Source organism: Camelus bactrianus, chromosome 5 (assembly GCF_048773025.1).
Source record: "Camelus bactrianus isolate YW-2024 breed Bactrian camel chromosome 5, ASM4877302v1, whole genome shotgun sequence".
Taxonomy (NCBI): Eukaryota; Metazoa; Chordata; class Mammalia; order Artiodactyla; family Camelidae; genus Camelus; species Camelus bactrianus.
The window spans coordinates 105009466-105032835 of NC_133543.1; the positions used below are offsets into that span (position 1 = coordinate 105009466).

The following is a 23370-nucleotide window of genomic DNA, read 5'->3' on the forward strand; positions in this document are numbered from 1 at the left end:
GCTCTGGCCCTGTGCCGTGACCCAAGCTCCCCAGACTCGTCCTCTTTGTCTGTGACGTGTGGCGGTTCTGCCTGTGTTACCTGTTTGATGGGGTATCGGGTGAAAATGTTCTCACTCGGGAGAAAAATCTGTGTACGTGGAAGACTGCCGTGGGAAAGGGTGTTGTCTGACCCTTTATCTAGAGGGGGTGGGGGATGGATCGTCCAGCACAGACCTTGGGAGGCTGTTGTGTGAGCGAGCTGTGCGCACAGCCTGCCCGGCACCCGGGCCCTGCCCAGGACTGCAGCCCTTTGGCAGTAGTTTTGAATTCAGGTTTTAAATGAATCCGGGAATTGTTTTCTTTGTCTCAGGAACAGAAATGGTCGTCTTCAGTATTGGCCTTTTACCCTCCCAGGCCCCTCTAACCTTAGCTGCAGGGTCTCCCTTGCCGACCCGGGGCTGTCTCCACAGTCGTCGTGCTCCCTTCTGAGAGCCTTTCTCAGAGGCGGACGGGAGCTTCTGAGTCGTTTGTTTAATGATGAGTCACCAAGAGGGGACTTCTCCTGTCTGCGACCTGACTCAGTTTCAAGATACGCTCTCTTACAAAGTTTGCTTCTTTTTTAGAAAAAATTGAAAGGACCGTCCAAATTGAGGCTTCGACCGTTGAGATTGAGGAGCGAGGTGTGAAGCTACGCCTGACGGTGGTGGACACGCCGGGCTACGGGGACGCCATCAACTGCAGGGACTGGTACGTGCGTGGGCCCGCAGGGAACGAGGAAGTCAAGGAGCCGGATACCCGCGCAGTCTGTCCTGCTCTGTGCCAAGAACACAGACTCTCCTGGGCCTGAGGCGGCCAACAGTGTCCGCTTCCCAGCCCAGTGCACCTGGTTTCCACACGTGATCTGCTCCCGCCCCCAGCCCCAGCCCCTCTGCTCTGTCCTCAGTCAGCGCAGCCTCTTTGTAACCTGTTCCATTCAGACATCACTTAGAGGAGATCGTTTTCGACACCATTTCCAAAAACCTTTGTCTTGCCAAACCTAGGGTCAGCTTTCTGTTCCTGCCTTACTAATAAAGTGCTGAGTTTTATTTGGTAGGGAGGCAAGGGCTGGAAAAACTCATTTAGCCTTGGAAGCTAGGGGCTTCCTGCCGCCCGTGTCCCAGACTGTGAGTGTGTGTCTCCACCAGCTTTAAGACCATCATCTCCTACGTGGACGAGCAGTTTGAGCGCTATCTGCACGACGAGAGTGGCTTGAACAGGCGGCACATCGTGGACAACAGGGTGCACTGCTGCTTCTACTTCGTCTCGCCCTTCGGGCACGGGTCAGCACACCCTCCCTGGAAACCCATTGTGCACAGTAGGATCTTGTCTGCTGTGTGCAGTCCCAGCTTCCCCAGCTGCACCGTTCAATGAAAGAAAAGACTCCTCCCTGATCTCTCCCTGAATATGCGATGCTTTTCTCAAATTACTTTTAGACTTAAGCCCTTGGACGTGGCGTTTATGAAGGCGATACACAACAAGGTGAACATCGTGCCTGTCATCGCAAAAGCTGACACGCTCACCCTGAAGGAGCGGGAGCGCCTGAAGAAGAGGGTGAGCGTTGGCCCTGTGGGGGCGGGGGGACAGGGACAGGGGACAGGGGAGCGTGCGGGGCCTGCAGGGGAGATGGTTTGGGGGAGTGTGTTGGGCCTGCAGCAGGGGACAGAGGACCAGGGGATGGGGGAGCACGTGGGGCCTGCATGGGGAGTCTGGGTGCTTTTGCACCCACATCTGACATTTACCTGTAGTTTTTAATATCATGCTTTCATGAAGGTTTCACGTGTGGCTTTCTTTCTTGTGTTCCTGGCCGTTAGGGGTCCCTGCTCACTCGCATGTTCCAGAAGTTTAGGGCAGTGCCTGACACAGAGGAGGCCCCCTCAGGTCTGTGCTGTCAGCACTGAGTACACCGCCTTCTCACAACTGCGTAGTCAGACAGAGCCTCAGAAAGGAAACATGCACACTTCAACCTTTGAAAGATGGCTGCATCCACCTCGGAGCTGTGTGACAGTTGGTGTCCCCAGAGCAGTGTGTGAGCGTGTGCTTCTCCCCTGGGGGAGGGTTCTGGATGTGCCACCGGTTTCTGTAAGGCGTCTCCCTTCGAGAAAGGGAGACGGCACCGTTCCGGTTTGCCCTTGCCCGCTGGCTGGTGCGAGCTGCCTGTCACGCAGCTGGAGGTGAAGCCTGCTGAGAAGCATGCTCCACTTTGTTGTGTCTTTTGACTCCTAGATACTCTTATGTTTTTAGACACTGGCTGTCATGTTGCAGGTGATTTCGCAGAGCTTGACTTCGTGTGTTCATGTTTTTCCTGCTGTCTTCTGTCGTAGCAGAGTTTCAGATTGTATATACCCGTGTTTAGCCTTTTCCTTTCTTATCTCGAGTGCCTGCCAGATTTCTAGGAAATATTCAGGCCCTTGGAGGGGCCCCCGAAAGCTTAGGTGTTTTTATGCTTGACAGCATTTCAGCAGTTTGCGCTGAAGGGGTCTTCACCTTTTATAGGCAGTCAGGTTTGACTTGGGACAGGCAGGAGGGGAGGCTGTCAGGTTGGCATCTCTGGTTGTGTAGCCCAGATTCTTCGGGCTGAGCTCAGAGTCTGAAACGAGTGGAACCCTTTTTATCCCTCCTCCTTGTCTGGTTCTCCCGCCGGCCTGTAATGTGCTTCTCCTGCCTCGTCTGGGGAGCCTCCCGCGGCACCCTGTCCACCTGTCCTCGGGTGTCATCGTAAACCTCCTGGCGTGACCCACCCTCCCCTGGCTTCCATGTGCAGCTGCTCAGTCAGCCTGGGCCTCCCCAGCAGGGCTTGCTGTGCTTCCTGAAGAGGTTCTTCTGCCTGTTTACCACCTTCCTATCTCCTGACCCCTGAATGTCTGTGTGACTTAATGTTACTTTGTTCACACCGCCTCCTGTGACTTCTGCTTTTCTCTTCAGAGAACCTCACTTCTCTTTCACGCGGATTTGTGTGCGTACACGGGAGTCTTCCCAGCCTGCCTGCCTGTAAATGGTCCCACAGTTCTTGCAGTCACCCAGACTGAGAAGCATATAATTACTTTCGGTCATTACTTGCGTCCTCCTCTCTTCCAGCTCTAAACAGCTTACTGCTGAGCTCCCTCAGACCTGTGCTTGTCCCTCTTGCTGGGGTCCGCGGGGTGGTCGTAGGCGGGAACAGAGCAGGCAGAGCGGGTTCTTGCTCACTGCTCAGCTTCTCCTGCATCTCACTTAGGAACCAGCAGCCGTGAGCCAGCTGACCGTCAGCTTGTGAGGTGGAGGATGCGGGAGGAAGGCCTTTCCTTGAACCCTGACTTAGTGCAGGCTGTGACTTCATCCAAGATCTTTGACCACACAGGGCCCTTAAGGAGGAACAGATCTGGGAGCACGTTGAAAGTAGGGGTGTTTCCTGCTGGCTTGGCTTGAAGGCCCAGGTTCTGGGGGAGGGTAAGCAGAGGCCCAGCCTGCCTGGAGCACCCGAGTGCAGGGGAGTTGGGGGCTGGGGTTTAGTTGGCTGACTGGTGAGTGACTGCTGCCTTCGGCTCCAGCCCAGGTTTTCTCTCCCTCTGGGCTGCTCTGCAGGGCTGACAGCTCAGGGTGTGCGGTTACACTGCTGGCCATGTCCTGCCTGTCGTCCAGATCCATAGACCCCTTGCTGACGTTCAGGGAACGGTTGTTAGGGAACCAGTCGTTCTTCCATCTCATCCAACTAGATAGACGTCTTAGGTTCCAGCCAGCCTGGACCTCTTGTTAGTCCCAAGATGCGAGCCGGGCTCCCTCCCCTCCGCGCCTTGGGCGCATGTCCCTCCTCTCCCTGGAAGGCTCCCTCCTGAGGCTGGTAGTGGTGTGGTTTCCTTTGAGCCGCTGACCTGGCGCCGTCCATAGTCTGCTGCTTTGTACGTCGAAGGTGAGGGTGCGACGTTATTGTTCTGGGCAGAGGACCCTTCAGAGTGCAGGCATGAGTACCTTTTTGGCAGTTAACAAAATCATTTGATAATGGTTATGATCCATTTGATTCTTTATTGACATTTGGGTAATTCTGACATATTTCTAATGTGATGAGTTGGACCTGACTGAAGTGGTATGCAGTTTGCTAAGACTGCTCCTGGTTTGGTCATTCTTTCAGATTCTGGATGAAATTGAAGAACATAACATCAAAATCTATCACTTACCTGATGCAGAGTCAGATGAAGATGAAGATTTTAAAGAGCAGACTAGACTTCTTAAGGTAGGAACTTTGTCTCCAAGTGCCCAGGGTAATAACTCCTGCTTCATGTCGTTGGTGCGTTTAAAATGGAAAGAGTTGGCAGAGAGCCAAGTCCTGGAAGGACAACCTCTGCAGCTGGTTAGGTTTGGTTTTAATAGTGTTTTTGCTTTAAATGTGTTTTACCGTAGCTGTCACCTAAGGCTTAGAAGTCTTGCTGGAGGTTTAATTTGTTTTCATGCATTTTGACCCATGTGGAAGATACCTGCCACGCGCGAGAGAAGTGTGTGCCATTCGCTTTCCGAGAAAGCCTTGTCGCCAGCAGCAGTGTGCTCAGTTGGTGCTCACGTCCCTGTGTTCGTGGAGAACATGGGGCTTCCCTGCGTGTCTTTCTAGGCCAGTATCCCGTTTTCTGTGGTTGGATCCAATCAGTTGATTGAAGCCAAAGGCAAGAAGGTCAGAGGCCGTCTCTACCCCTGGGGCGTCGTGGAGGTGGAGAACCCAGAGCACAACGACTTTCTGAAGCTGAGGACCATGCTCATGTAAGGTGCACGTGCGTCCCGGCCGGGCTGCCAGGCGTGGCCGTGACCTCTGACCTTGTGTGCCCCCGCTGCAGCTGTCACTGCCTGGTGCACCTGGGCCTGGAGCTCAGTAGGCTCTCCCTCCTAATCTCAGAGCCCCTTCTGATGCCAACAGACTTGAGACCTAAACTGTGGGGTGACCACACCAAACATGGGACACCCCTTGCTCTGGGCAGGAAATGGTCAGATTCCTGCTGGGGCCACAAGCTCCTTCTCCAGCCCAGCTGAAATGCGTCCCCATGCCAGTCAGCCTCAGTCTCACGTGGAGGGCCCCAGTTAGCCTTGAGAGGCTCCGCTGGTTCTTAGCAACTAGTACCAGACCACAAAGATAGACTTCTTTCCTTGAAAAAAAAAGTTTTATCTTTAGCAACATACGCACATGCATTGCTGTTGCTCTTGCATAAAGAGCCTTAAAAAGTACATTGCTAAAATCTAGTACCTCTTTAATCAGAAGAGTTCAAAGAATAGCCAGTCCGGATAAATTTTGAGTAACTGAAAATTGCTGTATATGCCACAGAGGTCTCACTTGGTTCAGGAATTTTTAGTGAGTTAAAGTCACTAAGAATACCATTAAAGTTAACCATTCAAGTTGTGTCAGTGCGATCCAGTCACCACGTAAGAGGTGAAAGTTTGCCATGGTCCTCCAGGGCGGCCAGGCCATCTGGTCTCGTCCCGGAGCCGGAGGCTGTGGAGGCCAGAAGTGGGGCTGCAGTGTCGGCCAAAGGAGCTGCCCCTTTGCCATCGCTGTCTGCTGCCCAGACCCCGAGTGGGCAGGCATGTTACTCATTCTCCAGTGCTTAAGTATTTGAACAAGCTGGGCCATCTTTTGTAAGATGACTAGAAGATTCAGAGTTATGTTTCTGCCTCATCCAGAATATTAATACTTCATTTCATGGTTTTCTCCACAGAGTAGGCTAATCAGCTCTTTCTGATATAAATGTTAAGCTTGAGAAGTCATGAACGTTTGAATCACGTTTTCCATATGCTCTTTTAGAAAAGGGTGTTCTCTTTCAGATATTGTTTATCTAAAAAATCTTCTAAAACCATCAGCACGTGCACCTGTCAGTGGTGACGGCCCAGGCAGGTGTGTCTGTGCGTTGCTGGTTGCGTTAGCACAGAGGGGTGCTCCTCCGTAGGGTTTGCGCAGCCTCGCTACCCCGTCCCTTTGTGCATGTTTACTGGGTGGCGGGGGGGTTAGTTGCTGTGTTCTCTAGGGTCCGGAATGGGTGGACGTGTGGGCATGGCTCAGCCCAGGCACCCTCTTCTCTTGCAGCACCCACATGCAGGATCTCCAGGAGGTGACCCAGGACCTTCACTATGAGAACTTCCGGTCCGAGAGGCTCAAAAGAGGCGGCAGGTCGTTGCCCCAAGTCACGCTGACCCCCCTGGTCCATGTTGTGTCATCCAAGTCGTGCTGTCCCCTCCTCTTGGTGTCCAGTTATCGGTGACGCTGAGCACTGCCATTTGGTTTCCCACTCAGAAGTTATCACAGGATACTTGCTGCTCATTTAATCAGATAGGCTCACTCGCTCTTTGTTTTTTTTTGCCTGCTAAAAGGTAGCTCAAATCATCTGAACATCAGGAGCCCCTCTAGATGGAAAGACCTGGGTACTTTCTCAAAGGCGTCACTCTGCAAGCGAGGACAGACTCCTCACCTGTTGTTAAGAAACTAGTGCCAAGCCAAGGGTGAACAGCCACCCTCACACACCTTTTTTTTAATCATCCTAACTAATAGGTTTTTATTTGAGATCTGTATCTTGTGACCTGATTTGTGTCTGAAAAACGACACCTCAGCGTAGGGAGTTTCTTTAATTAACTAGTAAGTGCTATACATTGTTTGTAAAAAGAATTAGTGTGTTGTAGCTCATTGAAATATTCACAATGTTTAGATTGGGTGGATTTATACGTACATGAGATACACTTTCAGGTCCGTGTTACTGTGTTATTAATTTGGGGACCAGACACTAAGAGGATGTAGAGGCAGTGAGGAGGTCCCACTCGAGGAAGCCAGCAGGCCGCAGCACCAGGACAGCTTGGGAGGGGCCGTGGCACCGACCTCTGCCTGGTTGCTCAGACCCTGTTCCTTCACCCAGAAAAGAGCCTTCTTCAGATAATAGTGTACCGTCTTCTGGCGTAGATAAAGATGAAGCCCCCCCCCTCCCCCCCGCTTAGAATAAGGAAAATGTCTTGAATTTTGTTTGGTGGTCCTTTTTTTTCCATTCTTATTCATTCATGTTTTAATCAGATAAATGATAAACATATGTAATTTTAAATAGATGCATTCTCAGAAGTGTAAAATGAAATTTTCCTTAGGGTATCTGTCAGAAATAACCAACTACATCTGTCGCAATGTTACAATTGTAATTTCTTTCAACTCAGAAAAGTGGAAAATGAGGACATGAATAAAGACCAGATCCTGCTGGAAAAGGAAGCCGAGGTAAGTGGGAAAGGAGCTTTGTAAATCTTTGCCCCTGAAGCTGTTACGCCAGAAGTAGTTGCAGGTGGTCTTACTGCAGCCCTGCCTGTTCGCCTGCGAGGGGGCGCCCTGCACGGCACTGGCGGTGCCCGTCGTGCGCCACGGCACGCTTGTGAGCACAGGTGTGTGCGGCTCTCCTTCTGCCGTCTCACTTACTCTCCAGTGGCAATGTAGTGGGGAAAGTTGGAAATGGAATTTAGTAACATGACGTTTTTGTAAAATGTTTACCAGTCAGTCGTTTTCCTGTCCATAGACAATGAAAGTACAGTGAAGACACTTCCATTCACCATCGTTAACAAAAATTTAACAAGAGGCACGTAGGACTTACACAGGAGAAGAAACTTTTCTGCTGAAAACTTCTTCAAAAGTGTGAATAAACAGTTTTTAGGTAGGACGCTCAATGCGGGGATTGCAGTCCTGAGTTAGTGCAACTCCAGCAGAGTTGTGTTCGCCGAGTTCTTTTTTTTAGGGGAGAGCTTGATAAAAGAATTTCATTTGTTTTGAAGACTAAGCATGGGAAATACAGGAAGCTCTGTAAACAGCAGACCCACAGGAAGAGGCTAGCTGTACTGGCTGAGAAACGTCGAAGTGGTCGTCCAGAGTGTGGTACAGGCGTGGCAGGCTGATTAAATACAGGTCTGGAAATAGGTCACAAGTATGGAAGTGCTCTGTGGTCAGGCTGGCTCCAGGCTGGTGGGGAATCCAGGCCTGTGAGTAAATGATAACAGGACAGCCAGCCCTTTGAAAACAAAAATGAAACTCACTCCTTTGGCCAAATTAATTCACTATGGATTGAGTATTTAAATGTTAAAAACATAATCACAGAGTTACCTGAAGAAAATTTAGGTAAATATTTTACAGTCCTTGCCTGGAGGTCTTTCTAAACACACAGAAGCCGTCACGATAGAAAAAACGGAGAGAGCAGGGGTGGACGTGACTGCTTGGATAACAGGGCCCTATTCTGCAGTTCCTGAGAGGCCAGACCAGACCTCTTCCATCCGCTCACACTCCCCAGCACTCCCCAGTGGGCGGTGGCCGTCTCCGTCCCACCCTATAGGTTAAAACACACCACGTTGTCTTTCTTATTTCTGTCTGTTGGTGCTGTTTATTTGAATTGCATGTTTTATCACTTGTTTGGTTTTTCTGTGGCGTGGTTGGTCCTTTTACTGATTTTTAAGAATCGTCAGTATACTAGCGCATTGTCATGTTTTCGGACACCTGGAGGCTGGAGCGCTAGAAATCCCAGAACACACACAGAGAACCAACAGCGTGTCCCGTCTTGTGTGCAGCTCCGCCGCATGCAGGAGATGATCGCGAGGATGCAGGCACAGATGCAGCTGCAGATGCAGGGCGGGGACGGCGACAGCGGGGCTCCCGGGCACCACGTGTGAGGTAATGGGAAAGCCCAGGACACGGGCTCCTTGGGTCTGAGTGATGCTCTGCATCTTGAACCACGTCGCTGGCCTTACAGGAGAGACTGCTGCTCTTAAAAAGGGAAGCTTCCCCACCCCCGTCGAGTACAGGGTTTTCTGTAAACGTGTTAACAGGCGTGATGGAAAGACCCAGTTTTTCTTTCCCCTGCAGGGAAAACGCAGCTGTTCGTTCCTGTGCGTTTCTTTCCTGTGTGTCTCTACTCTCACCAGACTTGTGGAGGCTTTCCCCCCACCGAGCAGTTCTCCCCAACACCAGCCGGGTCTGCAGTCTCGGCTCTGACACCACCCACCTGGTGATTGGGTCAGGTCCCACAGGTGAGGGGCGCGGTCCCGCAGGACTGCCTCTCACTGCAGATGCCAGTGTCTGGCCAAGGTGGTCACCTGTCCTTCAGACCAACCAGAGGTTCCCACATCCCCTCCTTGGGTTCAGAGCGGCTCCCGGAACTCAGAGGAACATTTTGCTTGCTGGGTTCCCAGGTTATGAAAGGATGTGATAAAGGACGCAGATGAATAGTGGGTGGAGACCCATAGGGCGAGGTCGGGGGTCTTCAGTGCAGGAGTTTTTGTATGTCACCCTCTGGTACGCGTGTGCTCCCCTCCCCAGCTCTCTGCACCCCTCCTTTGAAGTTTCGTGGCACTTCCTCATGTGGGGATGATCAGTCATGAACTCCACTCCCTGTTCCTCTCCCTTGCCTCCCTGGAGGCTGAAAATTACAAGCTTCTCATGGCCTGGTCTTTCCAGTGACCATCCCCCCACCCAGGAGCCCACCCAGGGTTCCCTCATTGGAACAGCAGATACTCCTCTTGCTCAACAGTTACAAAGGTTTCAGGAGCCCTGTGTCAGGAACAGAGGTCAGAGGTCAGAGGCCAAGCATTAGAACAGGAGGTGCCCCAGTGTTCCCATCACCCGAGAGGTTACCGGGCCTTCAGAGCTTTGTGCCAGCACCTGGGGCAGAGGCCAGTATCTGTTCTATTATCTCACAACAATAGAAGAAAGATTATACGTTAACATAGCTTTTATAGGTCATACAACTAGGCATTTATCAAAGCTGAGACCTTCTCTTCAAAGAGAATTTTGAAGTGTTACTGAAGCAGCTCTTGCAGACCACAGGAAGGGATGGGGTGAAGGGGAGAGGGAAGCCAGGTGGGTTGGGGCTACCTTGGTGGAGCTGCTGACCTCCCCCTCCACTGCTCTGGCCTTGGCACTCAGTGGGTCACACAGATGTCTGGCCTGGTGTGTGCTGGCCTCCCTGCTTGAAGGGAGTGTGCAGACCCAAGGGGCCCAGGATCAGGCAAAGGCAATGTCCTGAGTGCCGTGGACAGGTGGACACTCAGAGCTGTCCAAGTGGCTGCTCTGTCCCCTCCAGGAGGAAGGAGGGAAAGGTCAGGTCAAGTCAAGACCAGAGGAGGAAGCAGCCACGTGGGCTCGGGTGGAGGAAAGCCTGCTCCACAGAGGAGCTGACTGGCTGGGTGGAGAGTTTGAGCTGGCCCAGACCGGCGTGGGCTGGGATGTAGGTAGAGAGTCTCTACTGCAGGTTAGAGGTCTGACTGTAGTGACGTGAGGGTGTTGATGGAAACAGGAGGTGATGGGAAGACGTGGGTTACTCATGCTCCGCTGACACATCGCAGGATGGACGAGACGGTAGGCACAGGCCTGGAGGTCAGACACCTGTCAGACTGACGCACAGACAGGGTGAAGGATCTGGAGGGGCATGCTGGGGGCATCAGGTACTGGCACAGAGCCCTGCCCTTCTGTGGCTCATAAATACGGATGTAGGTGCAACCAGTTACTTGTAAAGGGAGCACCCCCCCACCCGGGGTCAGTTTGCTTTTCTTCCATCGTCGTGTTGAAACCTGAGAATGGTCCTGAGGGTGTGTGCTGACTTGACGAGTAAAGACACTGATGCTGTGCAAGGTTTACAGTTACTTTCCTGTGGCCATGTCACTTGTGAACTGACGGGCCTCCTGGCTCCAGAGGGTAAGTCTGCAGAGGCAGGTTTGGCACCTGACAGGGGAGATGGTGGTCAGAGGAAGAGAAGCGGACTCCAGGGGTCAGGTCTGATTCGAGGCAGGAGGGGGCGATGGAGAGCAGCTCATTTTCTCTGCTCTTGCTGCTGCTTTTTTCATTTTTTAATTTTTTTCCTTCAGAATTATTTTATTAAATCATAAATGTACAACAGCTTCTTAACTCTACACACACATTTAGAATTTTTTAAAGGAAAAATGTTACATCTTATTACACCATGTTCCTGGCTAATAGCTTTTCAAAACTTTGAGAAAAATCTTACAGAAGGTCTTACATGTCACCTGAAGCTTAGAAATGTAACATTATCAAAGAAGGAATGCTTCTACACTCTTACAATGACCACCAGAAAAAAACAATTAAAAAGCTAAGAAACTGTCTTGAGACTTTTTTTTTTTTTTAACAATCTTCCTCCACAGTAAGGTGATGTTATTAAATAATCCAGTCTGTTCACAAAGTGGCTCCCTGCATCTGCTCAGGTCTTCTGGCGCATCACTGCGTATTTATGCATGACTGAGAGAAGACTTCTTAAACTTTAGTCATGGAATTACGAAAATTCTTTCGGTGCATAAAATTGCATTTCTGTATACCTTTCAGCTTTGTAGTACTTCCAATTTCCAAGAGCCTCATAAATGACATTTTGAGTTTGGTGAACCTTGGGGTCGCAGGAGCCCCCCGTCTGCTCAGTGTGCCCTCTTGTTACACAGGAGTGATGCTGTTAACAGTGCAGGCAGCAGGCTTCCCATCGCTCCCATTACAATGTGCTGTTTTTTGTTTTTCCAGAAAACACTGCAAGATGAACATTCCGATGAGAAACAGCTGCGTGTTTTCAAGAGTAGTGGAGGGGTGCTTGTCCACATTTTACACAGTACCTGTGCCTGAGAATTTAATTTTTTAAACTTCCGCTGTGTTTATTTTGTATGAAGTACCTTTAACGTTTGTATTTCATTGTCATGTCACACTTGATACTTTATGAGGTGAACTTCCCTTTTCGTTTTTCTTCCACCTTAAATAACCACTGATGTTAGAATTGATTCCCTGGGGTCAGTCAGCATGTGTCGTTAATCCTGAAATTGATTTGGCTGGCCTGACTAACCCTGATTGATTTCTAGAACACTTGGGTCTCCCAGGGTGCTCCTGAGTGGTGGAGACGTGGACCTGACCCAGGAGAGGACGAGAGGAGCTCCCTGGTGCAGGGTCGCTTGCTCACCGGGGCGCCACGCCTGCAGCCGCGGGCGCTGCTCTGACTCAGCGTTCATTCACCTTCACGCGCATCTGCTTACCAAGCGGGACGGGAGAGAGTAATCCAATAGATACATGTTTGTACTTACAGAGTTTTCTTAAAAACAGGCTTTTAGCGGCGAATTTTCTAACGAGTCAAGTCTGAGGCTCAGTCATGTTTTAAACCACTCCGCAGAGAACTCGCCACGAGCCACCTTGTGGGGCGTTCCCCAGGAATAGTGGTGTACTCTGCCACAGAAAAGATCAGAGGGCCCGTGCACTCCAGTTTTTCCTGTTGCAGCTAAGTCTTACCTAAACTATGAGTCAAACTATTTTTACTCAACTGAATTTAAAAAACAACTTTTTAAAGAAATTTAACTATTGACCTGTGCTGACCAGCCTTTTTGTATTTTTCGCTGCACATCACTGTATGTTCTGTAACTGCAGGTGTAGATCTGCCTCGGTGGAAGCCAGGATCCTTTGGTGGGTAGCCCCGAGGCTTCAGCCCAGTGGAGCCCAAAATGCTGACCAGGTTTTCCTGATTTGGCTTTTCCTTTAACTCTTTCTTTTCTGAATGGTTTTCAGGCAAATTGCAGTGATAATTTTTTTATGTGCAAACCGTCTAGGCTCCTTTCAGCCACTGTCAGTTCCCTCATGTGTTACACACATTTCTCCACATACTGTGTAAGAATGAAGGACGTTTCTGGTCTGCAGTGTGGCGGTTGCCCAGCACCACCTGGGAGGCCGCACCTGGGGGGCTTCCTGTGTTCTGTGGCCTCGGCCCTTCCCTCTCCTCCCAGTGGGCCTCCCCAGGTCTCCCAGTCGTGCCTCAAGGGGTGCCAGTGCTCTCGGGTGGGAAGGTGGTCCCCAGAAAGTGACAGATGAAAAGAGACCTGGAGGGAGCAGGTGCTGGTTCCGGGTTTTCATTTTGCTGGAACAGGAGAAAGTACTTATTCCCAGGATGAGGAGGGGTTTTGTTTTGGCCAGACAAAATAGAAGATGAGATGGTCACAGTGTATTAGTTACTGCAGAAAATCACCAGGTGCTCCCCTGACTTTGCTTCTTCTCTGTTGTGTACTGTGAGTGGTCCAGAGTTAACAGATTTGGGTGCACTGTGCAGTTTTTACCAAGAAAAAGTGTTCCATATAGGGCACATCCATGCAAGACCAATTATTCGGGTTATTTTGGCGTTTATTAACTGCTAGTAAAAGCTGTTAAAATGCGAGGCGTGTGAAAGTGGTCAGTGTAAGCCCTGTATGTAGTCAAACCACTGCATAGGGCTGGTGGGCACCTGATGGTTGCATGGGGGTGGGCAGACCTGCACTGTTACACTTGTAAGTTCCCTTTTGTTTTGCTGCCCAAATCTAAATAAGTAATTTTGCTAATACATAATTGCTCTTTTACTAAGAGAGAATCTTTACCTATAAAAATGTATTTTGAAGACTTATTTTACACAGCAATTTTGTATCCATTGAAACTAACCTTTTTATCAATAAAGCACTGTTGTTTAGCTATTAAGTGAGTAGTCATTATTGGCTCTTTACGAGGTAAAGGTGTAAGGCCTTCTGGGAAAGATTAGAAGAAAGCCCTGCTTTTTCTGTGTATAAAAATCAGGAAGAATTTGCACCAGCAACTTTGTATTGGCAATCCCAGCCCAAAAGAGCAAGCCATAAAGATGAATTATTTACAGGTGAATCTGATCATCTGCTTAAAGTGAAAGAATGTCTGAAAAAAATTAGCACTAGTAAGAGTTTAGTGTTTCGAACTCACTAAGTAACAAGTGCAGGAGAAAAAAGATCTCATTCACTGTAGCAACAACTAACATATTAGAGGAAATGAAAACCTGGCCTGGAAGCCTGACCCGGATTGCTGGCCGCCTTGCTGTGGTCTCCACTGACCGCCTGGGACCGTGAGGGCCTCTTTCCTTCTGCCTGAACTCCTGGGTAGTGACGCCCCGGCTGCCTCTAGTTCCTTCTCTCCAAGTACCCCTTAGTCAGGTCCTTCCCCTGCGCAGTCCCCATTGGCCCGCGCACCTGTCGGGCCCTGTGCTCAGGTGTGTGCGCTGCCCTGGGGGCAGCGGGAACAGTGCCTGGGTTCCAACCTTGGGGCTGGCCGTGTTGCCTGGGGCCGGTTAAGAGGAAAAGCCCCAGCGATGGGGAACCGGAGGGCCCTGCCGATGCTCGGACCCCGAGGCTGCCCGCCGGGAAGCGCCACTTTTCTTACCTTTGGGAAACGTGAGGGTTGCGTGCCTTGCTCAGGAGGCAGAACACTAACAGTCCTCTCCAGGACGGGTACCGGTCCATCCTGGTTTTACAACCTAGACAGCCGCGCGGGGGCGCTCCTAGACTGCCTCGAGGGGCGCGGGGACGGTGGCGGGTGCCAGGACCAAGGCAACTTGAGCAGGGTCTTTAAGGATGCGTAGGAGCTCGCTGAACCCCTCGAAGGAGAAGGGGCATGTATACCTGCGAGTCGCGGCCCTGGGAGGCTCCGATGTGGTGTCACTTTTCCATTCCCGGTTGTGGGTCACGAGGCTAGAGGAGGACTGCGAAGGCTGGGAGGGCCGTGTATCCCCCCCAGCACGACCCGGCACGCCCTGCACATCCTCGCTTGGCCCTCAGTGCCCCCAGGCCACGGCCCCGGTAACCCCACGAGGAGCGCAATGGGTGGCGGGGGCGGGTAGCAGGAAGACTAGTGGCCAAGGACGAGAACGGATGGAGCCAGAAAAAGAACTGCTCCAGGAACCGCGCCTGGAACCTCGCCCCGCCCTCCGAGCCGAGGCCCCGCCCAGGGCCGCGCCCCGGCCCCCGGGCCGGCTCCCCGCCCCCAGGACCCGGCGCCCCGCCCTCCTCCGCGAGCCGGCACACGGCCCAGGACCACGTGCCGCCCAGAGAGCCGAATCTGCTGATTTGCACTGGACTCTGCGCATCCGCTCTCGCCCTGCCCCCTCCCGTCCATTCACCAATCAGAACTGTGTCGCCGGTCCAGGCCGCGGGTAGCGGAGGCCCCGCCCCAGTAGTCCGCGGACCAATCGGCGATGCGTCCGCGGGGCGAGGGCGGGGCCCTGGGCGGGGGGAGGGGTCGCGGCGCGGGGGTGGCCCGCGGGCCGCCGGGAGCGGGCGGGGCCGGCGCGGGATCCCCAGGCGGCTGCAGGCGACGGCGCGGGACGGGCCTCGGGTGAGGACGCGGGGCTGCGGGGCTGCGGGCAGGCGGGGGCTTGGCTTCGCCTCGTGGGGCGGGCGGTGGAGGCCGCGGGCCGAGGCCCCGAACGAGGCGGGCTCTGAGGCTCGCGGCGGCCCGGGCGCCTCCCGACTTCGGTCGGCCAGAGGAGTCCACGCCCGGGCTCGGAAGGCCTTCTAGGGCGACGGGCCCCGTGCGAGGAGGGCCGTTGTGGGAGCCTGCCTGCTGGAGGTCCGGGGTGGGCGGGGAGGGTCCCGCGTGGAGGCCCGGGGGTGGGCTTGAGGATCCCGCGTGGACCGCCGGGTGTGGGCGGGGAGGGTCCCGCGTGGAGGCCCCGGCAGAGCCCCAGGAGGAAGCTCAAGCTGCCTTGTGATCACGCCCTTCTTGGCCTTTTCTTAAATTGTATCTTAAAGCTCAGACTCGGTGTTAGGAATTAATGCTTTTTGCTCCATGAAGGTCTAGAAAGTCTCCCAAGGCTGTGGGAAGCCTTCTAGAGGAAAATCATTAAAGTTAGCACGGGAATATGCCCAGCGCATCACTCAAGCACCTTTTCCATTCACGCTGGTGGCCTATCATGTGTCTGCTGGTCAGTAATTGCTGTGAAAAACAAATGCAGACAAGGCGCATTGAAGGAAGTAACGTTAACCCACAGTGTAAAGAAAGGCTGGGAAGGGTTAAACTCGGGGCTAAATCTGTAAAGGGTGGCTTTTCTCTCTGCTTTTGTTGTTTCCGTGAGGGAACTTTGGGCACTGTGGGGATGTTTGATGGCCATGTGGGCATTGGGCTGGGGGCTGGTTGTGTGTGAACTGTTACAGCAGACAACTCGGACTTTCTCGCTGCCAGAGAGATGGGAGAGGACATTTGAGGTAGGCAGGCATGCAGTGGCCTTTACTTGTAGGACGCATGTAATGTTAATTTTCTGTGTCATGCTGTTTTTCGGAAGGTTTTTTATGAGTTTCTGTGCAGCAAGAGACCTAAGTCTTAGTGAGGGGTTGTAAGTTGCCTCATACTGTTACTTTGTTTGGTTCTCTCAAAATCTACAGAGGAGACACAGTCAGACCAGGCCTCATTTGGAAGTGGAGTGACTGGGTTAGGGCCACACCCTGACCCTGTGTACCCTGGGCTGCTTTGCTGCAGATTCTCAATGTGCAGCTTGAACTGAGCCATTGGACTAGGTGCTGACGGGCAGTTTCCTGACTGCAGAAGTTTGCTGACCCGTTTACCTGCGTGAACATCCTTTCCTAGTAGGCTTCCAGGTTCCCTTGGTACTGGTTCCTTTTCCAAAGAGAAACTTACATGATGCATTCGTTTATCTCTGCCTCCAGCTCCTTGTCTACAGGTGGGGTTAAAATTTACCTACCCCGTGAAGCTGTGAGGATTAAGCACCGGTAGAAGAGCTGCTGGATGCCTGGCACACACATAGTGCTTAATAAGTGTTAACTGCTGTACTATGAGTAGGTGGAAGAACAGTCTGAGCAGACAGCAGAGAGAGAGGGAGGCGGTATTTAAGCAGAATTATCCTGCTCCAGGGAGGGATATGAGCTGGACTGACAAAGCGATGACTGATGCAGGGATAATTCCATGCAAGCTCTTTTAAATCCACGGGGCCCCAAGGATTCAGTTCTGCTGTTTTCCAAACACTCCTGCCTCTAGTCCCATCAGCACCTCCCCTGTCCTCAGACAGTAGCTGACTTTCGTTACTGTTGCTTGCCCTCTCAGTTTTCTTCTGTTTGTCCTTCACCCTCTCATAAGCTTGCCACTTACCCCTTTGCTCAGAGGGTGGTGAGTTTCCTGTATGCAGCATGGTGTTAGGTGCAGGAAGAACCCTCTGCAAAGCTGGGTGTTGAGCCGAGGTCACTCTAGTCCTGCTGTCTGAGGTCCGGATGTGTAGTGCATCAGTGGACGGTAGCATATTCGTCAATTCCAGGTTTTACCGCAGCAACAGGGTGTCAAGGTGAGGGTTCTGCAAAACTTAATATGGTAAAGCCCAGTGTTTGGTGGGTTTCTGGTGATTGTGTAACTCGGTCTAATCTTTTTGGAGAGCAGCTACCAGTATGTGATAAAGACTTTGTGGAATCCCAGTTTTGAAAACAAATTTTGATACATGAACTCCGTACTGCACAGCCAGTCAACGTGCTCTGGGAACCCCATTCCTGTCCTTCCCTCCAAGCAGAATTTGAACCATTTTTTATCCATGGAAATATGTTCAAAAGCATGTCTTAACCAGAAAGGTGAAGTAGTTTGTACACAGCAGTTATACTGATGTAAAAATATGCGAGTACGTGGACAAGGCTCAGACGGGAAGGCAGAGAAATAAGCAGTTTTATTTTGGGGTCATGGGATTGGTTTCCCCCTAAGCTGGTGTTTTTTTTGTTTTATTGAAGTACAGTCAGTTACATTGTGTCATTTTCTGGTGCACAGCACAATGTCCCAGTCTTGCATATACATATATTCATTTTCATATTTTTTTCCATTTAAAGTTATTACAAGATATTGAACATAGTTCCCTATGCTACACAAAAGAAACTTCTGTTTTTATATATAGTGGATAACATTTGTAAATATTAAACTCCCAGATTTATCCCCCCACCCCCTTTCCCAGGTAACCATAAGATTTGTTTACTGAGAGTCTATTTTTGTTTTGTAAATGAATTCATAGTGTCCTTTTTTTCTTTTTAGATTCCACATATGAGTGATACAGTATTTTTCTTTCTCTTTCTCGCTTACTTCACTTAGAATGACAATCTCCAGGTCCATCCATGTTGCTGCAAATGGCATTATTTCATTCTTTTTTATGGCAGAGTAGTATTCCATCGTATAAGTACACCACAACTTCTTTATCCAGTCATCTGTCAGTGGACATTTAGGTTGCTTACATGTCTTGGCTATTGTATATTGTGCTTAAGCTGGTGTTTTAGTTTACAGTCATTTTGAAATTCAAAAGCAGAAAGACGCTGTGCTGCTGTAGGATGCAGTGATGAATCTATTCACCCCATTTCTCCAGCTTGTCCTCATTATGGCATCCCAGTTGCAGAATGGATCGAGGTAGGAGACCATCAGGCCTCTTAGGCTGGCCTTCGAGATCTCTCGCAGCCAGCCCTGTGGGCACCCTGTGGGTCCCAGCCTCTCCTCCACACGCAGCAGGCCCACACCTGCATGCACACGGTCCTTTGTCCAGCTGGCTCCTGCCCTCTGCAAGGCCTAGCTCTGACTTTATGCCTAGAGAACCTCCTGGATTGGGCTGGCGGCACCCTTTCCTTGGTGCTGCCCCATCCTTTCTCTCCCTGTTCCTGCAGTGGGGCTGGTGACGGCCGCTATCGTAATTGTGTCTCCTTCTCAATCCTCGCTCACTTGCCACGCAGGGTCCCTTCGACCTGAGAGAAGGCAGCATGCCGTGAAATCAGGGTGGGGCTGAGGCCACTTGCACATCTGTGGACCTGTGCAGGGACGAGGCGAGCTGTGGGTGAGGGCGTGGCGCCTGGCCACGGCCGCAGAGGCTGCGGCTGCGCCAGGACCTGCTGTAGGCCACGCCGCCTCCCCCTCCCGCTCTCCCCCCCTGGGTCCTGTCCGCTCCCTCACTTCACTCCCTTCTAACAGCCTATCTCCCCCGCTGTTCTGGGAGGGGTTCTCTCCCTCTTAGCTGCCCTTGTACCCTTAAGGACTTACACTGCTTGGTAGAAGCAGGTGCTCAATGAATGTTTGAACTAATCAGATTTCATCTCAGGCAAGTTTTATGGGCCTGAGACACTGTGTTACTAATAAAAATTAATTTGGAATGTAAATGTTTATTTAGAATGAGGAAAAGTAAGTTACAGATTTGAAAAAGCTGACCAACAATACAGACATTACTAAATCCAGAAAAACAGCGTGTCTGTTAAGCACCTGACACACCTCTGTAAGGCTCTTACTTGGCTGTGCACTTTTTAACTGCCTCTTCGTGTGGCCGAGAACAGAAAGAACTCAGTTAATCAACTGAGCTTTACTGTTGATACCCAGGATACATAAAATATGGTTTCACATCTGTTGTTTTCAGCACAGCTACCGCTTGTGTCCTGGAAAAGCAAGAGCTCTGATGAATTCTGTTTTGCCCAATTCCGTTCAGAAAAGTTTGAAAAAAAGAGTAGTGTGTTTGTAATGACACGGCTACGTGGTTCGTTGTCTTCCTGACGAGCAAGAAGTGCAGTTTTCACTACTGAGCTCCGAACTCTGCTTACATTTCAACACCCTGACGGTGACGGCTCCCCGCGTGTCACGCCTTGCATCCTGCCCACGCCTCGGCTGGCGCCACCGGCCCTGCATGCGTTGCTGCGGGCCCCCGACCGTGCGTCTTTGCTCCTCAGCCCCTGGCGCACAGGTGCAGGGGTGAGAGCTGTGTTCCTGGAACCACACCCGCACTGAGATGGCCGGTGTGACCTCAGTGCATGCAGAAGTGACTGCAGACAACTTAAAGCCTATCCCACTGAACCCAGACTCAGCGCGGCTCCAGTTCGTGTGGAAGCTAGACCCTCTCCCCAGCCACCTGCCGTCAGGGGGGCAGAGACTTGCGGTAGAAAGAGACGCAGTGTCGGCTGATGGCGGTCCGAATATTCTTTGTGAATTTTACACAGGGCGGGGATCATAGGCATACTCTGCTGAGGGCCTTTCTTTGGACCTTAGGAGGGGCGGGTGCAAGGGAGGGGCCCAGAGTAGCCTCAGTCAGTCCACTTCTCAGGGCAGCTCCTGGCCCGCCACTGGTGCCAGATGATGCCGTGGAGACACGTGGCTGAGGGCGTGCGGTGCCTCTTCCAGCGGCTGGCGGCATGCGTTTGGGAAGGGGAAGTGACACTGGGCAGTTTAACAGATTGTTTAAATTACTAGGCTTGATTAACTCTTTCTCTCCTACATCACTCAAATCCCAGTTGCCTCTGCAGTAGTTAATAAGATGAATGCTAGGGGAGCAAGTCTTAGTATCTGAACAAGAAGTCAATTCCAGGGAGTGTTTAAAAGTGCTGGTTTTCACTTTGCCTGAACTGTCCTGGAAGGCAGGGCAAGCGCAGCTCCCGGGGGAGACCCAGCAGCTCTCGCTCTGTCTTTGGAGGTGCGCTGCGCTGCGCTGCGGGTGACCCTGCTGGTCACGCCTCCTGGGCCGGGAGTCTGCCGGAGAGCCGTCACGTTACTCACCATTGCGGGCGCTTTGAAAAACCCAAACCACGGGGAAGAAGGAATCAGCTCCTTGCCTCTCCCGAGGATTACCACTGTAAACATGGTTTAACCGCGGGGACGTCAGGTTCTGTTTGCGGGAAGAAAGAACGAGCGCACTCCGCCCTGTCTCTCCCGCCGCCTGTGGCTTTAAAGGACTCTGACAGGTAGATGGTGACAGGCAGACAAAGACCAGGATTTGGTCGCACAAGCACGAGTTTGCTCTTCCTCCAGCATCCCCCCTCCCCCAGCGGGTTTCAGGCTATCCGAAACCTGGAGCTGGGTTCCAGCTGCAAGCATGGAGAGCCCCCCAGTCTGGGCTCCAGGAGAGACAGTGGGAGGAGCCACAGTTCCTCCTTCTCTCCCTGTTGTCCGTCCACCCTGCGGAAACCTGCAGACACTGAATCCTCTGAGGAGTGGGGCACCGCTGTGACTTGTATCTCTCTCTCCTCCTGCAGTCTGGTCCCAGGCAAGGGTGCCATCCCAGAAAGTGCACAGCAGGGCAGGGTGACGAGCCCCAGGTTTCTGGCTGGAGGACTGAGAAGTGCACCAGGGAGACGGTGGGTGGCAGAGCTTGGGAAAGTGACTTCTGGAATTGCTGATGGACTTCTGGGCACAGCGCTGAGCCATGCACATGTGGGCTGACTCTGAGCAGCTTGCCAGACACCTTGGGACTCACCTTGGGAGTAGGCCACAGCCCGGGCACCAGGCTGGCTGCTGGGTGATGGTGCGCAGGTGAGACGGAGCCTCTGAAGGTGGCCCTGACACTGAGACCACAGCCTGCAGCCCAAGCCCAGCCAGGCCAGTGCCACCGCTAAAGTGGGAATACCACGTTCTCCGTGGATTAAAACAAGGCCCGGAGGGCATGACACCATATTAAAAATGTCCAGAACACAATCCAGAATTACCTGGCATATGCACAGCCAGGAGGGTGCCCCTCACAGGAGAAAAGACGGGCAAAGCTGAGACAGTGCTGGTACTGGGTCAGGTAAGTTTAGCCCTGTGACCTCCACCCCTGGTGACACTTCTGGGCATAGGTGACGTTACATGCTGAAGCATTTTCAGAGGTGATGAAGGGTGCTGGTCTGTCCTGGTGGGTCTCGTCTGCTCACCTGAGGGCTGCAGAAGAGGAAGGCAGGGGACTGGAAGCATAGGAGGGAGTCAGCACGCCAGCCTGGAAGCCATCAGCCAAGGAGTGCAAGTGGCCTTTAGAAGCTGGGCATGACCAGCAGTGAGAACGGTGGCTTCGGTCCTGTATCCAGGCCGATCTGAGTGAGCAGTGGGTGATTCTCCCCCGAGCATCCAGATAAGACCCCAGACCGCTGACACCATGATGTGGACCTGGGCGTACCGGGCCGAGGACTCTGCGCATCCACACTGACCCCAGACTCCAGCCCACAGAGGCTGAGATGATGAGGGACAGTTTCAGGTGCTGACTTTGTGGTGCGTTGTTAAGGCTGCAGTGAAAAACAAAAACGCACTTTAAAGCACTATTACTAACACGTCCCGAGAAGTAAGGGTTCTCTGGAAACAACAGGAAAGGTAGAAAGTAGAGTCCTCGCAGGAAAATCACAGATGCGAAGCAGCAGCACGTGGAGATTCTGGAGCTGGAAACTCCGTGACTGGAATGAAGCGGAGGGGACGGAGCGAAGAGCGAGGTTGTGCAGCGCTCGGTGTGCAGGTTTTAAAGGCGCTTTCTTGGTTTTTTCACTCTTGAAGATCTGCCTTGTGTCGCGTTGGCCTGGGAGCCAGTCCCCTGGGTGCTGTCTGGCCCTCGGCACAGGCCTCCCTCTCCGGCCGTGGCTCCCGGGGAGCGCGAGGGACGGGCCGGCGCGTCCCAGTGAGGGGCTGCGCACACACTCGCTCTCAGCCGTGTGCCACCCAGGGCTCCTCGCGTCCTCCTGCGCTGGAAGCTGTTGCTAGATCTGTTGTCTTTTCTTTTCTAACCGACAGAAAACTGCAAACATTTACAAAAGTAGAGAAAACAGTGTATCCCATGCCTTCTTCCAGAGTCAACACACGGGCCATAGGTCCATCTTGTTTGGGTCTGTTAGTCCCCTCTGCTGACCCCCACCTCACTGGACTATTTTAAAGTAAATCCTAGACGTTTGTCCACTTTATACATCAATACTTTTAGGGAACATCTCTAAGAGATGGGGCCTGTTTCCCTTCGTTGCACGCTTACCACTGAAACACAGAAAATTAACAGTACTTTTTAATGTCCTCAGATGGCCACTTAGGATTCAGATTTCCATGGCTGCTCCGTAAATGCTTGACTCAGGAGTCAAACGAGGTCTGCAGATAGCATTTGGCAGACAGCATGTTTTAACAGTTTGTACTCTTCTCTGCCTTTTTTTTTTCTTGCCGTTCATTGAAGAAGAGCTGAGGTCATTCCTCCTGTGGGGTGTGCCGGATCCCGTCTCCTCGTGGTCTAGCCCTCGCGTGTGTCACTAGTGCTGGGCTCTGCTGACGTTCCTGGACTTCCAGTCACTTGGAATAATGCTCTTCGTGGCTTAGCGCCATGTCAGTGTACACCTAGGATCATTTGTCTCATTTTGTTGGGTTTAATTTTGCTTTCTAGTCATGTGAGAACACTGACAGGTTCCCCCGTCAATGGACGGGTACTCCGAGAAGCAGATTCCCCTCCACCCCCTCACCGCTGAAGCTGTTTGGTTTTGGTTTGTCCAGCCATTGTCGTTCAGATACATGCACAGACATGTTTATGTTCGTCCTTTTGGGGGGGTAATTAAGGTTAGTTATTTATGTATTTTTGGGTGAGGTGCTGGGGATCGAACCAGGACCTCGTGCAGGCTGAGCATGTGCTCTCCCGCTGAGCTGCACCCCTCCCCGCTTTGTTCACCCTTTTAACCCAAGTGTGCGTGCTGCGCACCTGCTCTGCACCTGGCTTTCACTCCCTTTCACACCGAAGAAGCAGGTGGAGAGCTCCCTGCTTCTGCCTGGGAAGACTCAGTGGTAAATTGAGCAGCTTCACGCCCAAAACATTGAGAGTCAGTTATCCACGTTCATTTCAGCTCTTAAAACTTTATTTTTCGGTTAATAGAATTTTGCTTATCGTAAA

General features: G+C 52.0%; 2 protein-coding genes across 8 annotated transcripts in view; both read left to right on the plus strand.

The window, feature by feature from the left end:
* The window catches only part of SEPTIN2 (septin 2), a 28478-nt gene extending 15024 nt beyond the window's left edge, over positions 1-13454 (plus strand). For both annotated transcript variants that reach the window (XM_074364737.1, XM_010948102.3), the window contains exons 5-13: positions 604-727; positions 1165-1299; positions 1453-1570; positions 4125-4226; positions 4599-4744; positions 6057-6140; positions 7163-7220; positions 8549-8651; positions 11499-13454. In XM_074364737.1, coding sequence (XP_074220838.1) covers positions 604-727; positions 1165-1299; positions 1453-1570; positions 4125-4226; positions 4599-4744; positions 6057-6140; positions 7163-7220; positions 8549-8650 — 869 coding nt within the window. In that variant the 3' untranslated portion in view covers position 8651; positions 11499-13454. The remainder of the gene's footprint in view (positions 1-603; positions 728-1164; positions 1300-1452; positions 1571-4124; positions 4227-4598; positions 4745-6056; positions 6141-7162; positions 7221-8548; positions 8652-11498) is intronic.
* A 1546-nt stretch (positions 13455-15000) lies between these two features.
* The window catches only part of FARP2 (FERM, ARH/RhoGEF and pleckstrin domain protein 2), an 81732-nt gene continuing 73362 nt past the window's right edge, over positions 15001-23370 (plus strand). For all 6 annotated transcript variants that reach the window (XM_074364738.1, XM_074364742.1, XM_074364740.1 and 3 more), the window contains exon 1: positions 15001-15110. The gene's annotated coding sequence lies outside the window, so the exon portion shown is untranslated. The remainder of the gene's footprint in view (positions 15111-23370) is intronic.